This window comes from Mustelus asterias, chromosome 22 (genome assembly GCF_964213995.1).
Source record: "Mustelus asterias chromosome 22, sMusAst1.hap1.1, whole genome shotgun sequence".
NCBI lineage: Eukaryota > Metazoa > Chordata > Chondrichthyes > Carcharhiniformes > Triakidae > Mustelus > Mustelus asterias.
The window spans coordinates 56,713,213-56,730,386 of NC_135822.1; the positions used below are offsets into that span (position 1 = coordinate 56,713,213).

The following is a 17,174-nucleotide window of genomic DNA, read 5'->3' on the forward strand; positions in this document are numbered from 1 at the left end:
CGTCTGCTGTGGCGGGATTCGAACCCGGGTCCCCAGAACATTAGCCGACATTTATAGTCTCGCAATAATACCACTAGGCCGCCACCTCCCCTAACTTACTCGATGGCTTTAGGGATGGTAAGCAAATTCTGGCCTTGCCTACATTGCCACAGCCTGCCTGGACCTGCAGAGTTTCACTGGCTGTCTTGTCTGGAGACAATACACATCTTTTTAGCCTGTCTTGATGCTCTCTCCACTCACATTGTTTGTATCTTAAAGACTTGATTAGCTGTAAGTATTCGCATTCCAACCATTATTCATGTAAATTGAGTCTGTGTCTTTATATGCCCTGTTTGTGAACAGAATTCCCACTCACCTGAAGAAGGGGCTTAAGGCTCCGAAAGCTTGTGTGGCTTTTGCTACCAAATAAACCTGCTGGACTTTAAGCTGGTGTTGTTAAACTTCTTACTTGCCTACAACTCCACTGGCCAAGAATAAATCTGCCTGAGCTCCGAGCTCTGAAATTCCCTCCCTGAACCTCTCCATCTTGCTTTCCTCCTTTAAGATGCTCCTTAAGACTCACTCTTTGTGCTGACACTTTTAGTCCCTTTTCTGTTGATTTCAACTCCCAAACGAACAGAAATATTTGAGGAATAACTTTAAGTTTATTTACTATTGTCACTGTTGCAAGTCAGGTTGGGTACTCCAAGGTGTTAGAAACATAGAAAACTACAGCACAAAACAGGCCCTTCGGCCCCACAAGTTGTGCCGAGCATATCCCTACCTTTTAGGCCTACCTATAACCCTCCATCCTATTAAGTCCCATATACTCATCCAGGAGTCTCTTAAAAGACCCTATTGAGTTTGCCTCCACCACCACTGACGGCAGCCGATTCCACTCGCCCACCACCCTCTGTGTGAAAAACTTCCCCCTAACATTTCCCCTGTACCTACCCCCCAGCACCTTAAACCTGTGTCCTCTCGTAGCAGCCATTTCCACCCTGGGAAAAAGCCTCTGAGAGTCCACCCGATCCATGCCTCTCAACATCTTATATACCTGTGTTCTATGAAGCTCGCCTGACCTGTAACATTTTACGTTGAATTTGACTAGGACGAGCATGAGAGGTTTCACTCCAGGTGTGATCCAACTGACCCACGAGGAGCTTTTGTCAAAAACAAAGTTTAATTAGGAATATTGTTGACATGTATAGTAAGACACTTTGCAAGAACCTTTAACAATTACAACCCAGAAACACAACAACCACGGTGATGTATAACTCTTAAGGAAATATCTCTGATGTGTTCCAACCAACCGGCACGGTGGCACAGTGGTTAACACTGCTTGCTGGATAGCCAAAAAGGTTTATCCTGTGACTATTTGACCAAGGGGCGGCGCGGTGGCAGAGTGGTGAGCACTGCTACCTCACAGCGCCAGGGACCCGGGGTTCGATTCCCGGCTTGGGTCACTGTCTGTGTGGAGTTTGCACATTCTCCTCGTGTCTGCGTGGGTTTCCCCCGGGTGCTCCGGTTTCCTCCCACATTCTGAAAGATATGCAGGTTACGTTGATCGTCCATGATAAGTTGCCCCTTAGTGTCCCGGGATGCGTAGGTTGGAGGGATTAGCGGAGTAAATACACGGGGTTACAGGGACAATGAGAGTATCTCTTTGATTGCGTGCCCACAGAAGTACTTGCAGCGGCGGAGGTACAGCCTCTGCGTGGTGTTCTATTCAGCATTGCAGATGCAGAATGCGAAGGAACCGGTCCAGTTCGAGGTCAGCGTGGGCAACTACGGCAACAAGTTCGACAAGTCGTGTAAACTTCATGCGTCCACCACCCAGTACAGCCAGACCATATTTGATGGTAAGTGAGTGCATCGGGGTCCAATAGAAGCAGGTCAGGCTTCCGCGGAACAAAGAAGGATTCGGATAGGATGCCGGCAAGTTTGGGGTAGCCTTTCTCTCCTGATTCCCTGCTTGCGATTCTCGGAATGGGCTCAAAGGTTATGGGGAGAAAGCAGGATTAGGCTATTGAGTTGGACGATCAGCCATGATCGTGATGAATGGCAGAGCAGGCTCGAAGGGCCGAATGGCCTCCTCCTGCTTTTATCTTCTATGTTTCTATGTAAGCTAAGCCCGCAAAACGTTTGCAGTGAAACTCGGGTCTTTGGGGTGGCACAGTGGTTAGCACCGCCGTCTCACAGTGCCAGGGACCCGGGTTCGATTCCCGGCTTGGGTCACTGTCTGTGCGGAGTCTGCACCTTCTCCCCCGTGTCTGTGTGGGTTTCCTCCGGGTGCTCCGGTTTCCTCCCACAGTCTGAAAGACGTACGGGTTAGGTGGATTGGCCATGCTAAATTGCCTCTTAGTGTCAGGGGGATTAGCAGGGTAAATATGTGGGGTTATGGGAATAGGGCCCGGGTGGGATTGTGGTCAGTGCAGACTCGATGGGCCGAATGGCCTCCTTCTGCACTGTAGGGATTCTATGATAATGGTGTTGTGTTAAGTGCAATCTGGGAGTCTGAGTTGCTGTGGCAATATGTACTTGCCCCTGAGTGTTGTAGAGCAATGCGTAGTGATGGTAGAGGCTCCAATGTTCTTTCTGTCACAGGAATCTCTCCCACTGTTAACACCCGCCATTGGCGGGTTGGAAGGATGTGGATGCCTCCACCTGTTTGGCCGTGTATTGACTGCACTTTCCTTGGCCATTGGGTCCTGGGGCGGGAATCGAGCCCGGGGCTTCTGGCTCGGGGTGTGGGGGGAGGGGAACACGATCCACTGTGCCACAAGATCTCCCAGGTATAACATGGCCAACAATAAATCGAACAGTGTTTTCAGGAGAAATGTTTTTACCCAGAGAGTGATGGGATTGTGGAACCCACTACCAGGTGGAGTGGTTGAGGTGAATAGTATTGATGCATTTAAGAGGAAGCTCAATAAATCATAGAATCCCTGCAGTGCAGAAAGAAGCCATTCGGCCCGTCGAACCTGCACTGACAACAATCCCAACCAGGCTTATCCCCGTAACCCCACCTTGCTAATCCCCCTGACACTAAGGGACAATTCAGCATGGCCAATCCACCTAACCTGCACATAAAGAACAAAGAAAATTACAGCACAGGAACAGGCCCTTTGGCCCTCCAAGCCTGCACCAACCATGCTGCCCGACTGAACTATACCCCCTACCCTTCCGGGGACCGTATCCCTCTATTCCCATCCTATTGGGCGGCACGGTAGCACAGTGGTTAGCACTGCTGCTTCACAGCTCCAGGATCCTGGGTTCGATTCCCGGCTCGGGTCACTGTCTGTGTGGAGTTTGCACATTCTCCTCGTGTCTGCGTGGGTTTCCTCCGGGTGCTCCGGTTTCCTCCCACAGTCCAAAGATGTGCGGGTTAGGTTGATTGGCCAGGTTAAAAATTGCCCCTTAGAGTCCTGAGATGCGTAGGTTAGTGGGATTAGCGGGTAAATATGTGGGGGTAGGGCCTGGGTGGGATTGTGGTTGGTGCAGACTCGATGGGCCGAATGGCCTCCTTCTGCACTGTAGGGTTTCTATGATTTCTATGATTTCTATTCATGTATTTTTCCAGACGCCCCTTAAAACTCACTACCGTATCTGCTTCCACTACCTCCCCCGGCAGCGAGTTCCAGGCACCCACCACCCTCTGTGTAAAAAACTTGCCTCGTACATCTCCTTTAAACCTTGCCCCTCGCACCTTAAACCTGTGCCCCCGAGTAATTGACTCTTCCACCCCGGGGAAAAAGCTTCTGACTATCCACTCTGTCCATGCCCCTCTTTGGAGTGTGGGTGGAAACCGGAGCACCTGGAGGAAACCCACGCAGACACGGGGAGAATGTGCAGCCTCCACACAGGCAGTGACCCAAGGCCAGAATTGAACCCGGGTCCCTGGCGCTGTGAGGCAGCAGTGCTAACCCACTGTGCCACCGTGTTGTCCTAAACACATGAGGGAGAAAGGACTGGAAAGATGTGGTGACCAGGTGAGGTGAAGATAGGGTGGGAAGTGTGAACAGAAACACTGTTGGGCCAAATGGCCTGTATCTGTGCTGTAAATATTTTGTAATGTATCATCACTGTCGTTCTCACTCCCATGAGGTAAACATAGTCCTTTATAATACATCCACTTGAACGCGAAGTTTATTTCTTGGTGACTTTTGGCATTACCGAGGCAGCGATTTGCGAATGGGAGCACTAATCTCTCCGCAATCTCGAGGAAATCAAGAAGGTAGATGAGGGCAGTGCAATTGATGTTGTCTACATGGACTTTAGCAAGGCCTTTGACAAGGTACTGCATGGTAGGTTGTTGCAAAAGGTTAAATCTTACGGGACCCAGGGTGAGGTAACTAAATGGATACAAAATTGGCTTGACGACAGAAGGTGGTCGTAGAGGGTTGTTTTTCAAACTGGAGGCCTGTGACCAGCAGTGTGCCTCAGGGGTCAGTGCTGGGCCCACTGTTATTTGTCATTTATATTAATGATTTGGATGAGAATATAGGAGGCATGGTTAGTAAGTTTGCAGATGACACCAAGATTGGTGGCATAGTGGACAGTGAAGAAAGTTATCTCTGATTGCAACGGGATCTTGATCAATTGGGCCAGTGGACTGACGAATGGCAGATGGAGTTTAATTTAGATAAATGCGAGGTGATGCATTTTGGTAGATTGAACCAGGGCAGGACTTACTCAGTTAATGGTAGGGCATTGGGGAGAGTTACAGAACAAAGAGATCTAGGGGTACAGGTTCATAACTCCTTGAAAGTGGAGTCACAGGTGGACAGAGTGGTGAAGAAGGCATTCGGCATGCTTGGTTTCATTGGTCAGAACATTGAATACAGGAATTGGGATGTGTTGTTGAAGTTGTACAAGACATTGGTAAGGCCACACTTGGAATACTGTGTGCAAATCTGGTCGCCCTATTATAGAAAGGATATTATTAAACTAGAAAGAGTGCAGAAGAAATTTGCTAGGATGCTACCGGGACTTGATGGTTTGAGTTATAAGGAGAGGCTGGATAGACTGGGACTTTTTTCTCTGGAGCGTCGGAGGCTGAGGGGTGATCTTATAGAGGTCTATAAAATAATGAGGAGCGCAGATCAGCTAGATAGGCGATATCTTTTCTCAAAGGTAGGGGAATCTAAAACTAGAGGGCATAGGTCTAAGGCGAGAGGAGAGAGATACAAAAGGGCCCAGAAGGGCAATTTTTCCACACAGAGGGTGGTGAGTGTCTGGAACAAGCTGCCAGAGGCAGTAGTAGAGGTGGGTACAATTTTGTCTTTTAAAAAGCATTTAGACAGTTCCATGGGTAAGATGGGTATAGAGGGATATGGGCCAAATGTGGTAATTGGGACGAGCATAGGGCCTTAAAAAGAATGGGTGGCATGGACAAGTTGGGCCGAAGGGCCTGTTTCCATGCTGGAAACCTCTATGGAAACCTAACCCGCCGTGTCTTTGCAGGAAACTACTATTACCACCTCCCCTGGTGTGACACCAAGCCAGTGGCAGCCCTGACGTCGTACTGGGAAAACATCGACCACCGGCTGGACAGATTAAACATTCTCCTCAAGATCATTGACAAGCTGGTGAGTACTCCATCACGGCCGAAAGCAGCAAGTGTTCGGAAAGCACCCGGCAGGTCGTGCGGCCTCCGTGGAGAGAGGAGCGGAGGTCACACCTCTGACAAAAGGTTGCTAACCCGAAGCATTAGCTCCCTCCAAAGCTTGATTTGCCGAATATTTCCAGCATTTCCCCATTTAGGGCGACACGGTGGCACAGTGGTTAGCATTGCTGCCTCACAGCGCCAGGGACCTGGGTTCAATTCCCGGCTTGGGTCACTGTCTGTGTGGAGTCTGCACATTCTCCCCGTGTCTGCGTGGGTTTCCTCCGGGTGCTCTGGTTTCCTCCCACAGTCCGAAAGACGTGCTGGTTAGGTGCTAAATTCTCCCCCAGTGTAACCCGAACAGGCGCCAGAGTGTGGCGGCTAGGGGATTTTCACAGTAACTTCATTGCAGTGTTAATGTAAGCCTACTTGTGACTAATAAATAAACTTTACTTTTTCCGTTTCACAATTCCCCTCGGTTTCTCCGGCTGTTGCCTCCATGAGTTGGGGACCAAGTGTAGTGTGTCAAAATTCACAGATGACATTAAGATGAAGGGGCTTGCAGCTCCGAAAGCTTGTGTGGCTTTTGCTACCAAATAAACCTGTTGGACTTTAACCTGGTGTTGTTAAACTTCTTATTAAGATGAGTGGCAGAGCAAAGTGTGCAGAGGACGCTGAAAGTCTGCAAAGGGATATAGATAGTCTAAGTGAGTGGGCGAGGGTCTGGCAGATGGAGTACAATGTTGGTAAATGTGGGGTCATCCATTTTGGTAGGAATAACAGCAAAATGGACTATTATTTAAATGCTAAAAAATTGCAGCATGCTGCTGTGCAGAGGGACCTGGGTGTCCTTGTGCAGGAATCTCAAGGAGTTGGTTTGCAGGTGCAGCAGGTAATTAAGAAGGCAAATGGAATTTTGTCCTTCATTGCTGGAGGGATGGAGTTTAAAAACAGCGAGGTTATGTTGCAGGTGTATAAGGTGCTGGTGAGGCCGCACCTGGAGTATTGTGTACAGTTTTGGTCTCCTTACTTGAGAAAGGATATACTGGCACTGGAGGGGGTGCAGAGGAGATTCACTAGGTTGATTCCGGAGTTGAGAGGGTTGGCTTATGAGGAGAGACTGAGTAGACTGGGGCTATACTCATTGGAATTCAGAAGAATGAGGGGAGATCTTTTGAAACATATAAGATTATGAAGGGAATAGATAAGATAAGTGGTGAGGTTGTTTCCAGTGGCGGGTGAAACTAGAACTAGGGGGCATGGCCTCAAAATAAGGGGAAGCAGATTTAGGACTGAGTTGAGGAGGAACTTCTTCACACAAAGGGTTGTGAATCTGTGGAATTCCCTGCCCAGTGAAGCAGTTGAGGCTACCTCATTGAATGTTTTTAAGGCAAGGATAGATACATTTTTGATCAGTGAAGGATTGAAGGGTTATGATGAGCGGGCGGGTAAGTGGAGTCCACGAAAAGGTCAGCCAGGATCTAATTAAATGTCGGAGCAGGCTCGAGGGGCTGAATGGCCTGCTCCTATTCCCTCGGGTTGTATCCGCAGCTGCAGAGCCTCAAGGTTTCTCTGTCAGATGACCGTGAGGAGGCTGAAACAGAATGGCAGAAAGTGCTGGGAACCATGGAGTGGAGGTTTCGTTCGACACATCGATAATTGATTCGTCTGTGTGCTTTGTTGTTTGATCCGCGAATGAACACCGTGTAGGATGGCAGAGAACCGGGAGGAGGCCATTCAGCCCATCAAGCCTGTTCCACCATTCAAATGGTTGATCTGCAACTTAGCCCCATTTGCCCGCTTTGGTTCCATAACCCTTCAGCCCCCAATCCCAACAAACATTTATCCATCCCTGTTCTGAAAAGGTTCCATTGACCCACCAGCTTCAGCAGATATTTTATCTTGTGACCGAGAGTTGCAGTTTTCCGTGGCTTTTTCCGAAGGTTTAATTCCACGTTCGTCCCTTCCCTTGTTTTGGGGGAAGTGGGTCACATGGAGGAGACTACAAAATGGTCAGGTGGCAAGATAGCCTGGGTCTCCCACCCTGTGCCATGCTAGGAAAGTGGGTGCCAGTCCCATACATAGCCATAGAATCCCTACAGTGCAGAAGAGGCCATTCAGCCCATCGGGTCTGCACTGATTCTCTGACAGAGTATCTTACCCAGGCCCCCTCCGCTGCCCTATCCTTGTAACCTCACACATTTCCCATGGCCAATCCATCTAACCGACACATCTTTGGACACTAAGGGGCAATTTAGCATGGCCAATCCACCTAACCTACACACCTTTGGACACTAAGGGGCAGTTTAGCATGGCCAATCCACCTAACCCGCACATCTTGGGACACCAAGGGGCAATTTAGCATGGCCAACCACCTAACCTACACACCTTTGGACACTAAGGGGCAGTTTAGCATGACTAATCCACATAACCTGCACATCTTTGGACACTATGGGGCAATTTAGCATGGCCAATCCACCTAACCCACACACCTTTGGACACTAAGGGGCAGTTTAGCATGGCCAATCCACCTAACCCGCACATCTTGAGACACCAAGGGGCAATTTATCATGGCCAATCCACCTAACCTACACATCTTTGGACACTAAGGGGCAGTTTAGCATGGCCAATCCACCTAACCTACACACCTTTGGACACTAAGGGGCAGTTTAGCATGGCCAATCCACCTAACCTACACACCTTTGGACACTAAGGGGCAGTTTAGCATGACGAATCCACATAACCTGCACATCTTTGGACACTATGGGGCAATTTAGCATGGCCAATCCACCTAACCTGCACATCGTTGGACACGAGGGGGCAATTTAGCATGGCCAGTCCACCTAACCTGCACATCTTTGGACACTAAGGGGCAGTTTAGCATGGCCAGTCCACCTAACCGACAAATCTTTGGACACTAAGGGACAATTTAGCATGGCCAGTCCATCTAACCTGCACATCTATGGAGACTAAGGGGCAATTTAGCATGGCCAATCCACCTAACCTGCACATCTTTGGAGTGTGGGAGGAAACCCACGCAGACATGGGGAGAACGTGCAAACTCCACACAGACAGTGACCCAAGGCTGGAATCGAACCCGGGTCCCTGGCATGGTGAGGCAGCAGTGCTAACCACTGTGCTGGCACGGCACTGAAATGAGGGGGAGAGGAAGACAGTCAGTAGATAAAAGTATGATGCTGTTGCAATTCAGCAGCCATCTGACACTTGGAGGGTGGAATCTTGCCGTCTTGAAAGATCTTCAAAGGTCAAAGGCGGGTCATGACCCCAATGGCAATGCCTGCTTGCCCGATCTTACTGGAGGCATCTAATTGCGAAACCCTCTGTGGGTGCTTGTCCAGTTAGTGTCACGAGTAGGCTTACATTAACACTGCAATGAAGTTACTGTGAAAATCCCCTAGCCGCCACACTCCTGTTCGGGTTACACTGAGGGAGAATTCAGCACCTAACCAGCACGTCTTTCGGATTGTGGGAGGAAACCAGAGCACCCGGAGGAAACCCACGCAGACACGGGGGGAACATGCAGACTCCACACAGACAGTGACCCAAGCTGGGAATCCAACCCGGGTCCCTGGCGCTGTGAGGCAGCAGTGCTAACCACTGTGCCACTGTGCCATCCTAAAGGATGCCAGGCTTTGCCCCAGTGTGGGGGCCCGTCTGCTGCATCTCGATGGCATCCCCAAATTGTCTCCAATTCACCGTAGGTTTTTTAAATTCATTCATGGGACGTGGGCATCGCTGGCAAGGCCAGCATTTATTGCCCATCCCTACCTGCCCTCCATTTCCGAGGGCATTAGTGAGTCAACCACATTGCTGTGGCTCTGGAGTCACATATAGGCCAGACTGGGTAAGGATGGCCGATTTCCTTCCCTAAAGGACATTAATGACCCAGATGGGATTCTCCGACAATTGACAAGTGCACTCATACCCTACCCGTCTCTGCTGCCAGGCAGCTGGTCACTTCCGCTGCTCACCCACTCCCAGTTGGCAGAGGCGGGCATGCATCGGGCCTCCAGCTTGGCGGGAAATGTTCGAGTATTCTCTCACCACCCACCACAAAAGCAACCTCCAAGAAGCTGGTAAGAACCCTTCCCTCAACATCCGGACTTGAATGTGGAAAAGGGGTACCTGGAGAGGGTATGGAGGGCTCCCTCGAGAAGAGTCAGTGGGACAGAAGTTCCTCACAGATGGCACTTGAAGGGTATTAGCGGTTCGGATGCCCGTTCCACTCGGTGCCCGGTGTTCTAGCGGAAAGAGATCTCCAGCCCTGTGTTAAACCGGCACCATTCCGATAACGCCCATCGGCGCCAACGCAGAAATACCTGTGCCATTTCGGCCTGATTAGGTAGAGTTAGGGTGAGCGTACGGATCACATTCGCCCGAGAGGGTAACGTGCCACACTGTCTTACTGTTTTCATGTCGTTTAGAGAACCAACATAGAAGACATCCGGACAATATTGCCATCTGAGGGGACGCGTCTCAGTGGCATGTGGGTGAAGATGCTCGACCGCCTGGTGAAGGATTGCAAGTAGGTGGCACAAGAAACCAAGTGGCCCAAAATCTGATGGCGCGCTCAAGACTGGCGATTGGGCACTAAAGGGCATTTTAGGTTGACCAGATTAAGCTCTTCCCCATCCCCTCCCTCACTTGCCCGCCTGGTGTCCGTGAGTGCGCCATTGAATCTCCACTATCTGCCGTTTATTTGATGCTATTCAGTCAGATTGTTCGACTTATTCTTCCAATGCCATGTGGCACGGCCAACATTTGTTGCCCTTTCCAAATTGCCCTTGAACGGAGTGGCTTGCGAGCCCATTTGGGAAGAGCAGCTAAGAGTCAACCGTTTCACTGTGCCTCTGGAGTCACATGTAGGCCAGACCGGGTGAGGACGGCAGATTTCCTTCCCCGAAGGACATTAGTGGATACAGAATCCCTTCGCGAGCCTTGATGGTGACATCCTCGCAAGTTTGACCTCAAGAGAGCACCGGCCTTATGGAACTGCCCTGTGACAGTGGCTCGAAGCCGGGTTTCTGTCTGAACTACCTGACTGATTGTTGGAAGCTGCTTCGGAATACCCAGCACTGTCCGGCTTGGCAGCAAAGTTTCTGGTGTCTTTTTCCACAACCGACCTTTTGAGAAGTTGGGTTTTCAGGGCTTGAAGACCAGGTATTGGAATTAGCTTCACGTCGGACCAGATCTCCGATTGAGACTGTTATCCCTGGGACCTGATATCCAGCATCTGTGGAATATCAGCCTTCCAGTAAGCTAAGTCACAGAGTCATAGAGGTTTACAGCATAGAAACAGGCCCTTTGGCCCAACTTGTCCATGCCGCCCTTTTTTTTAACCTCTGGGCTAGTCCCAATTGCCCGCATTTGGCCCATATCCCTCTCTACCCATCTTACCCAAGTAACTGAATCAATACTTTTTAAAAGATAAAATTGTACCCGTCTCTACTCCTACCTCTGGCAGCTCGTTCCAGACACTCACCACCACCCGTGAAATAATTGCCCCTCTGGACCCTTTTGTATCTCCCCCCTCTCACCTTAAACCTATGCCCTCTAGTTTTAGACTCCCCTCCCTTTGGGAAAAGATATTGACTATCTAGCTGATCTATGCCCCTCATTATTTTATAGACCGCTATAAGATCACCCCTCAGCCTCCTACGCTCCAGAGAAAAAAGTCCCAGTCTATCCAACCTCTCCTTATAACTCAAACCATCAAGTCCCGGTAGCTTCCCAGTAAATTTTTCTAGTATGTTATCTGTTTCCACTGGTAGGCTGACTGCTGGTAAATGTGTTGTCACAAGTGCAATGTATTTGTGAGTATGCATCATAAACTATTAGCAATAGAAATATGGGAAAGCAATGTCCTCGTGGTATCGCTAGACTATTAATCCAGAAACTCAGTTAACATTCTGGGGACTCGGGTTCGAATCCCGCCACGGCAGATGGTGGAATTTGAATTCAATAAAAAATATCTGGAATTGAGAGTCTATTGATGACTATGAAAAAATTGGCGATTGTCGGAAAAACCCATCTGGTTCCTTTAGGGAAGGAAATCTGCCGTCCTTACCCGGTCTGGCCTACATGTGACTCCAGAGCCACAGCAATGTGGTTGACTCTCAACTGCCCTCCAAGGGCAACTAGGGATGGGCAATAAATGCTGGCCCAGCCAGTGACGCCCATGTCCCATGAATGAATTTTTTTAAAAGCTGCGTTTTAAATACCCGAATTTTGACTCCTGTCAGCCATAAACTATGTAAAGTAAAATTTAAAACAACTTGCGTACGTTGTGATTCACAGAACTTTTTAATGACAATCTAGTGGTCTGCATAAAGGAAAAAGTTGGGAACCGCTGGGCTAGCTGGTGTTGTAACTAAGCTGGGATTGTTGTATTAACTGGATATGAACTGAGTGTTGGGAATTAACTGGGAATTCAATCATAGAATCATAGGATCCCTACAGTGCAGGAGGAGGCCCTTTGGCCCATCGCGTCTGTACCGATCACAACCCCACCCAGGCCCTATCCCCGTAATCCCACATATTTACTCCACTAATCCCTCTAATTTACGCATCCCGGGAAACCGAGGAACAATTTAGCATGGCCAATGCACCTAATCCGCACATCTTTGGGGTGTGAGAGGAAATCGGAACACCCGGAGGAAACCCACGCAGACACGGGGGAGAACGTGCAGACTGGACACAGAACCAAGCCGGGAATCGAACCCTTGTCCTAGAAATAGGAACAGGCTAAACTGTTGAGTTTGGAGGTGCATGTTTATAACGTGCATCTCTGTAAATAGGTCAGAGAGCAACACAGCACGGAAACAGGCCCTTCGGCCCAACTGGTCCATGCCAACCACGGGTGCCCTCCCAGCTAGTCCCAATTGCCCGCGTTTGGCCCATATCCCTCTAATCCTTCCCCCTCCATGTTCTTATCCAAAAGCTTTTTAAATGTTGCTATTGAACCTGCCTCAACCACTTTCTCTGGCAGCTCATTCCATACACGTCATTCTCTGCGTGAAGAAGTTGCCCCTCAGGTCCCCTTTCTGAAGTATAAAATTTATTTATTAGTCACAAGTAAGGCTTACATTTGCACTGCACTGAAGTTACTGTGGAATTCCCCTGGTTGCTTCACTCTGGTGCCTGTTCGGGTCAATGAACCCTGACCAGCACGTCTTTTGGACTGTGGGAGGAAACCGGAGCACCCGAAGGAAACCCACGCAGACACGGGGAGAATGTGCAGACTCCGCACAGACAGTGACCCAAGCCGGGAATCGAACCCGGGTCCCTGGCACTGTGAGGCAGCAGTGCTAACCACTGTGCCACCGTGTCGTCCAAACATTTCCCCCCTCACTTTAAAGTGTGTAAAGGTCAGCTCCAGTTCTCTCCTTCACTGGCTGACTATCTGGATCTGCACAGTAAGAAGTTTAACAACACCAGGTTAAAGTCCAACAGGTTTATTTGGTAGCAAAAGCCACACAAGCTTTCGAAGCTCTAAGCCCCTTCTTCAGGTGAGTGGGAATTCTGTTCACAAACAGAACTTATAAAGACACAGACTCAATTTACATGAATAATGGTTGGAATGCGAATACTTACAACTAATCCAGTCTTTAAGAAACAAAACAATGGGAGTGGAGAGAGCATCAAGACAGGCTAAAAAGATGTGTATTGTCTCCAGACAAGACAGCCAGTGAAACTCTGCAGGTCCACGCAACTGTGGGAGTTACAAATAGTGTGACATGAACCCAATATCCCGGTTGAGGCTGTCCTTGTGTGTGCGGAACTTGGCTATCAGTTTCTGCTCAGCGACTCTGCGCTGTCGTGTGTCGCGAAGGCCGCCTTGGAGAACGCTTACCCGAATATCAGAGATGCCCGTCACGGGCATTTGGCCTCTGATATTCAGGTAAGCGTTCTCCAAGGCGGCCTTCGCGACACACGACAGCGCAGAGTCGCTGAGCAGAAACTGATAGCCAAGTTCCGCACACACGAGGACGGCCTCAACCGGGATATTGGGTTCATGTCACACTATTTGTAACTCCCACAGTTGCGTGGACCTGCAGAGTTTCACTGGCTGTCTTGTCTGGAGACAATACACATCTTTTTAGCCTGTCTTGATGCTCTCTCCACTCACATTGTTTCGTTTCTTAAAGACTTGATTAGTTGTAAGTATTCGCATTCCAACCATTATTCATGTAAATTGAGTCTGTGTCTTTATAAGCTCTGTTTGTGAACAGAATTCCCACTCACCTGAAGAAGGGGCTTAGAGCTTCGAAAGCTTGTGTGGCTTTTGCTACCAAATAAACCTGTTGGACTTTAACCTGGTGTTGTTAAACTTCTTACTGTGTTTACCCCAGTCCAACGCCGGCATCTCCACATCATATCTGGATCTGAACATGTTGGATACTAGAATGGGAGAGTTGCAATCCCCCATCTTGTCCGTTAATTAGTTTGTCTTTTTATGGCCCCCTCTGCCCCAGTAACGCAAGGCAAAAGGCGGCACTGTGGCACAGTGGTTAGCACTGCTGCCTCACAGCACCAGGGACCCGGGTTCAATTCCCGGTGTGGGTCACTGTCTGTGTGGAGTTTGCAAGTTCTCCTCGTGCCTGCGTGGGTTTCCTCCGGGTGCTCCGATTTCCTCCCACAGTCCAAGGATGGGCAGGTTGGGTGGGTTGGCCATGCTAAATTGCCCCTTAGTATCCGAAGATGTGTGGGTTACATGGATTGGCCGTGCTAAACTGCCCCTTAGTGTCCAAAGATGTGCAGGTTAGGTGGATTGGCCGTGCTAAATTATCCCTTAGTATCCAAAGATGTGTAGGTTAGGTGGATTGGCCATGCTAAATTGTCGCTTAGTGTCAGGGGGATTAGCAGAGTAAATATGTAGGGTTATGGGGATAGGGTCTGGGTGGGATTGTGGTCGGTGCAGACTCGATGGGCCGAATGGCCTCCTTCTGCACTGTGGGGAATCTATGAATCTAAGAAACGTCGTGGCTCCGTAAATACCGACGCTCGGCTGTCGCGTGTCGCTCGGATGAGGGGTCAGAGTTGAACCGCTCTGCTGACTTTTTTTCTTTACTCCTCTGCTTCAGCCGCTCACTGCCGCCACTGAAAAGGCTTCCTCAAGTGACTGCCCTCGATCAGCAAATACACGAGCAGCAAATCGACCTGCTGAAGAAGATCAAGAAGTCAGCGGATAAACTGAGGGAGAAAAACGTCAACGTGGAGGACAAGCTGCCAGAAGTGGAAGAGTGGCTCGAGAAACTCTCCTCAGTGGTCCAGGAGGTTTGCATTCTGGTGTCTAAAAGTGGGGGGTGGTGGGGTGAGAGGGGCGGGGGGAGGGGGATGCGGGGGTTGGGGGGGGGGGGGGGATGTTCTAATGTTGTTCAAAGAAAGACTAGTTTTTGTCTTGTGCGAATGTTGTCCTGCAGAAAACGCCGCAAGCTCACACGACTAGCTCAGTAAAGTTTATTAGTCACAAGTAAGGCTTACATTAACACTGCAATGAAGTTCCTGTGACAATCCCTTAGTTGCCACGCCCCGGCGCATGTTTGGGTCAATGCACCCTAACCGGCACGTCTTTCGGACTGTGGGAGGAAACCGGAGCACCCGGAGGGAGAAGATACCGGAGGACTTGCAAACTCCACACAGACAGTGACCCAAGACGGGAATCAAACCCGGGTCCCTGGCGCTTTGAGGCAGCAGCGCTAACCCACTGTGCCACTGCAATAGCCAGATTACCATGTCTATGCAGTGTGGATTGAGGGGTGAATGTTAGCCAGGCCACCATTGCCCGCCTCCGCTTCAAAGTGGTGTCACACCTACCCGAGAGGGTGAATGGGGCCTTTGCATCTGAGAGATGGCTTCACCAAAACTCAGCACTCCCTCAGCACTGACCCTCTGACAGTGCGGCACTCCCTCAGTACTGACCCTCTGACAGTGCAGCACTCCCTCAGTACTGACCCTCTGACAGTGCAGCACTCCCTCAGCACTGACCCTCTGACAGTGCGGCACTCCCTCAGCACTGACCCTCTGACAGTGCGGCACTCCCTCAGTACTGACCCACTGACAGTGCAGCACTCCCTCAGTACTGACCCTCTGACAGTGCAGCACTCCCTCAGTACTGACCCTCTGACAGTGTAGCACTCCCTCAGTACTGACCCTCTGACAGTGCAGCACCCCCTCAGTACTGACCCTCTGACAGTGCGGCACTCCCTCAGTACTGACCCTCTGACAGTGCAGCACTCCCTCAGTACTGACCCTCTGACAGTGCGGCACTCCCTCAGTACTGACCCCCTGACAGTGCAGCACTCCCTCAGTACTGACTCTCTGACAGTGCAGCACTCCCTCAGTACTGACCCCCTGACAGTGCAGCACTCCCTCAGTACTGACTCTCTGACAGTGCAGCACTCCCTCAGCACTGACCCTCTGACAGTGCAGCACTCCCTCAGTACTGACCCTCTGACAGTGCAGCACTCCCTCAGTACTGACCCTCTGACAGTGCGGCACTCTCTCAGTACTGACCCTTTGATAGTGCAGCACTCCCTCAGCACTGACCCTCTGACAGTGCGGCACTCCCTCAGCACTGACCCTCTGACAGTGCAGTGCTCCCGCAGTACAGACCCTCTGACAGTGCAGCACTCCCTCAGTACTGACCCTCTGACAGTGCAGCACTCCCTCAGTACTGACGCTCTGACAGTGCAGCACTCCCTCAGTACTGACCCTCTGACAGTGCGGCACTCCCTCAGTACTGACCCTCTGACAGTGCGGCACTCCCTCAGTACTGGCCCTCTGACAGTGCTGTGCTCCCTCAGTACTGACCCTCTGACAGTGCGGCACTCCCTCAGTACTGACCCCCTGACAGTGCAGCACTCCCTCAGTGCTGACCCTCTGACAGTGCAGCACTCCCTCAGTGCTGACCCTCTGACAGTGCTGTGCTCCCTCAGTGCAGATCTAACCACTGTGCCACCATACCGAGTCTGGAGTCACATGTAGGCCAGACTGGATAAGAATGGCAGATTTCCTTCCCTGAAGGACATTAATGACCTGGATGGGTTTCATTTGTGCTGCATCAGAGAGTGGTGAGTGTCTGGAACAAGCCGCCAGAGGCAGTAGTGGAGGCGGGTACAATTTTGTCTTTTAAAAAGCATTTAGACAGTTACATGGGTGAGATGGGTATCGAGGGATATGGGCCAATCGCAGTTAATTAGGACTTGCTTAGTGATCAAAAACTGGGCGGCATGGACAAGTTGGGCTGAAGGGCCTGTTTCCATGCTGTAAACCTTTATGACTCTTATTCGGGTCTGGAAAGGTGCATCAGAAGAGTTTGATGAAGATTGTCCTCAGTTCGAGGCTGTGTTTCAGGCAGGAAGAAGGTTCCGCCGCGGTGCACAACCCATGTCGCTGGAAAGCTTACGTTCCAACATCAAACATGCTGGTCATTCCCCTCACCAGGGGCGAGGGGCAGGCAGCCTGTTGGCAGGAGCAGTGGGGAAGGGCGGGGGGGATCCAGAGTCTGTCAGTTGAAGCCCCAGCCGAAGCAGCGATCAGCAGCTGACACGTTCTCCTCCTTTCC

At 50.3% G+C, this 17,174-nt stretch overlaps 1 protein-coding gene across 1 annotated transcript in view; it reads left to right on the forward strand.

Moving 5' to 3' along the window:
* The window catches only part of LOC144509701 (myoferlin-like), a 182,650-nt gene that overhangs the window by 61,904 nt on the left and 103,572 nt on the right, over positions 1-17,174 (forward strand). Inside the window, exons 19-22 of the mRNA XM_078238482.1 lie at positions 1,664-1,841; positions 5,446-5,570; positions 10,033-10,133; positions 14,692-14,884. Of these exons, the coding sequence (XP_078094608.1) occupies positions 1,664-1,841; positions 5,446-5,570; positions 10,033-10,133; positions 14,692-14,884 (597 nt within the window). The remainder of the gene's footprint in view (positions 1-1,663; positions 1,842-5,445; positions 5,571-10,032; positions 10,134-14,691; positions 14,885-17,174) is intronic.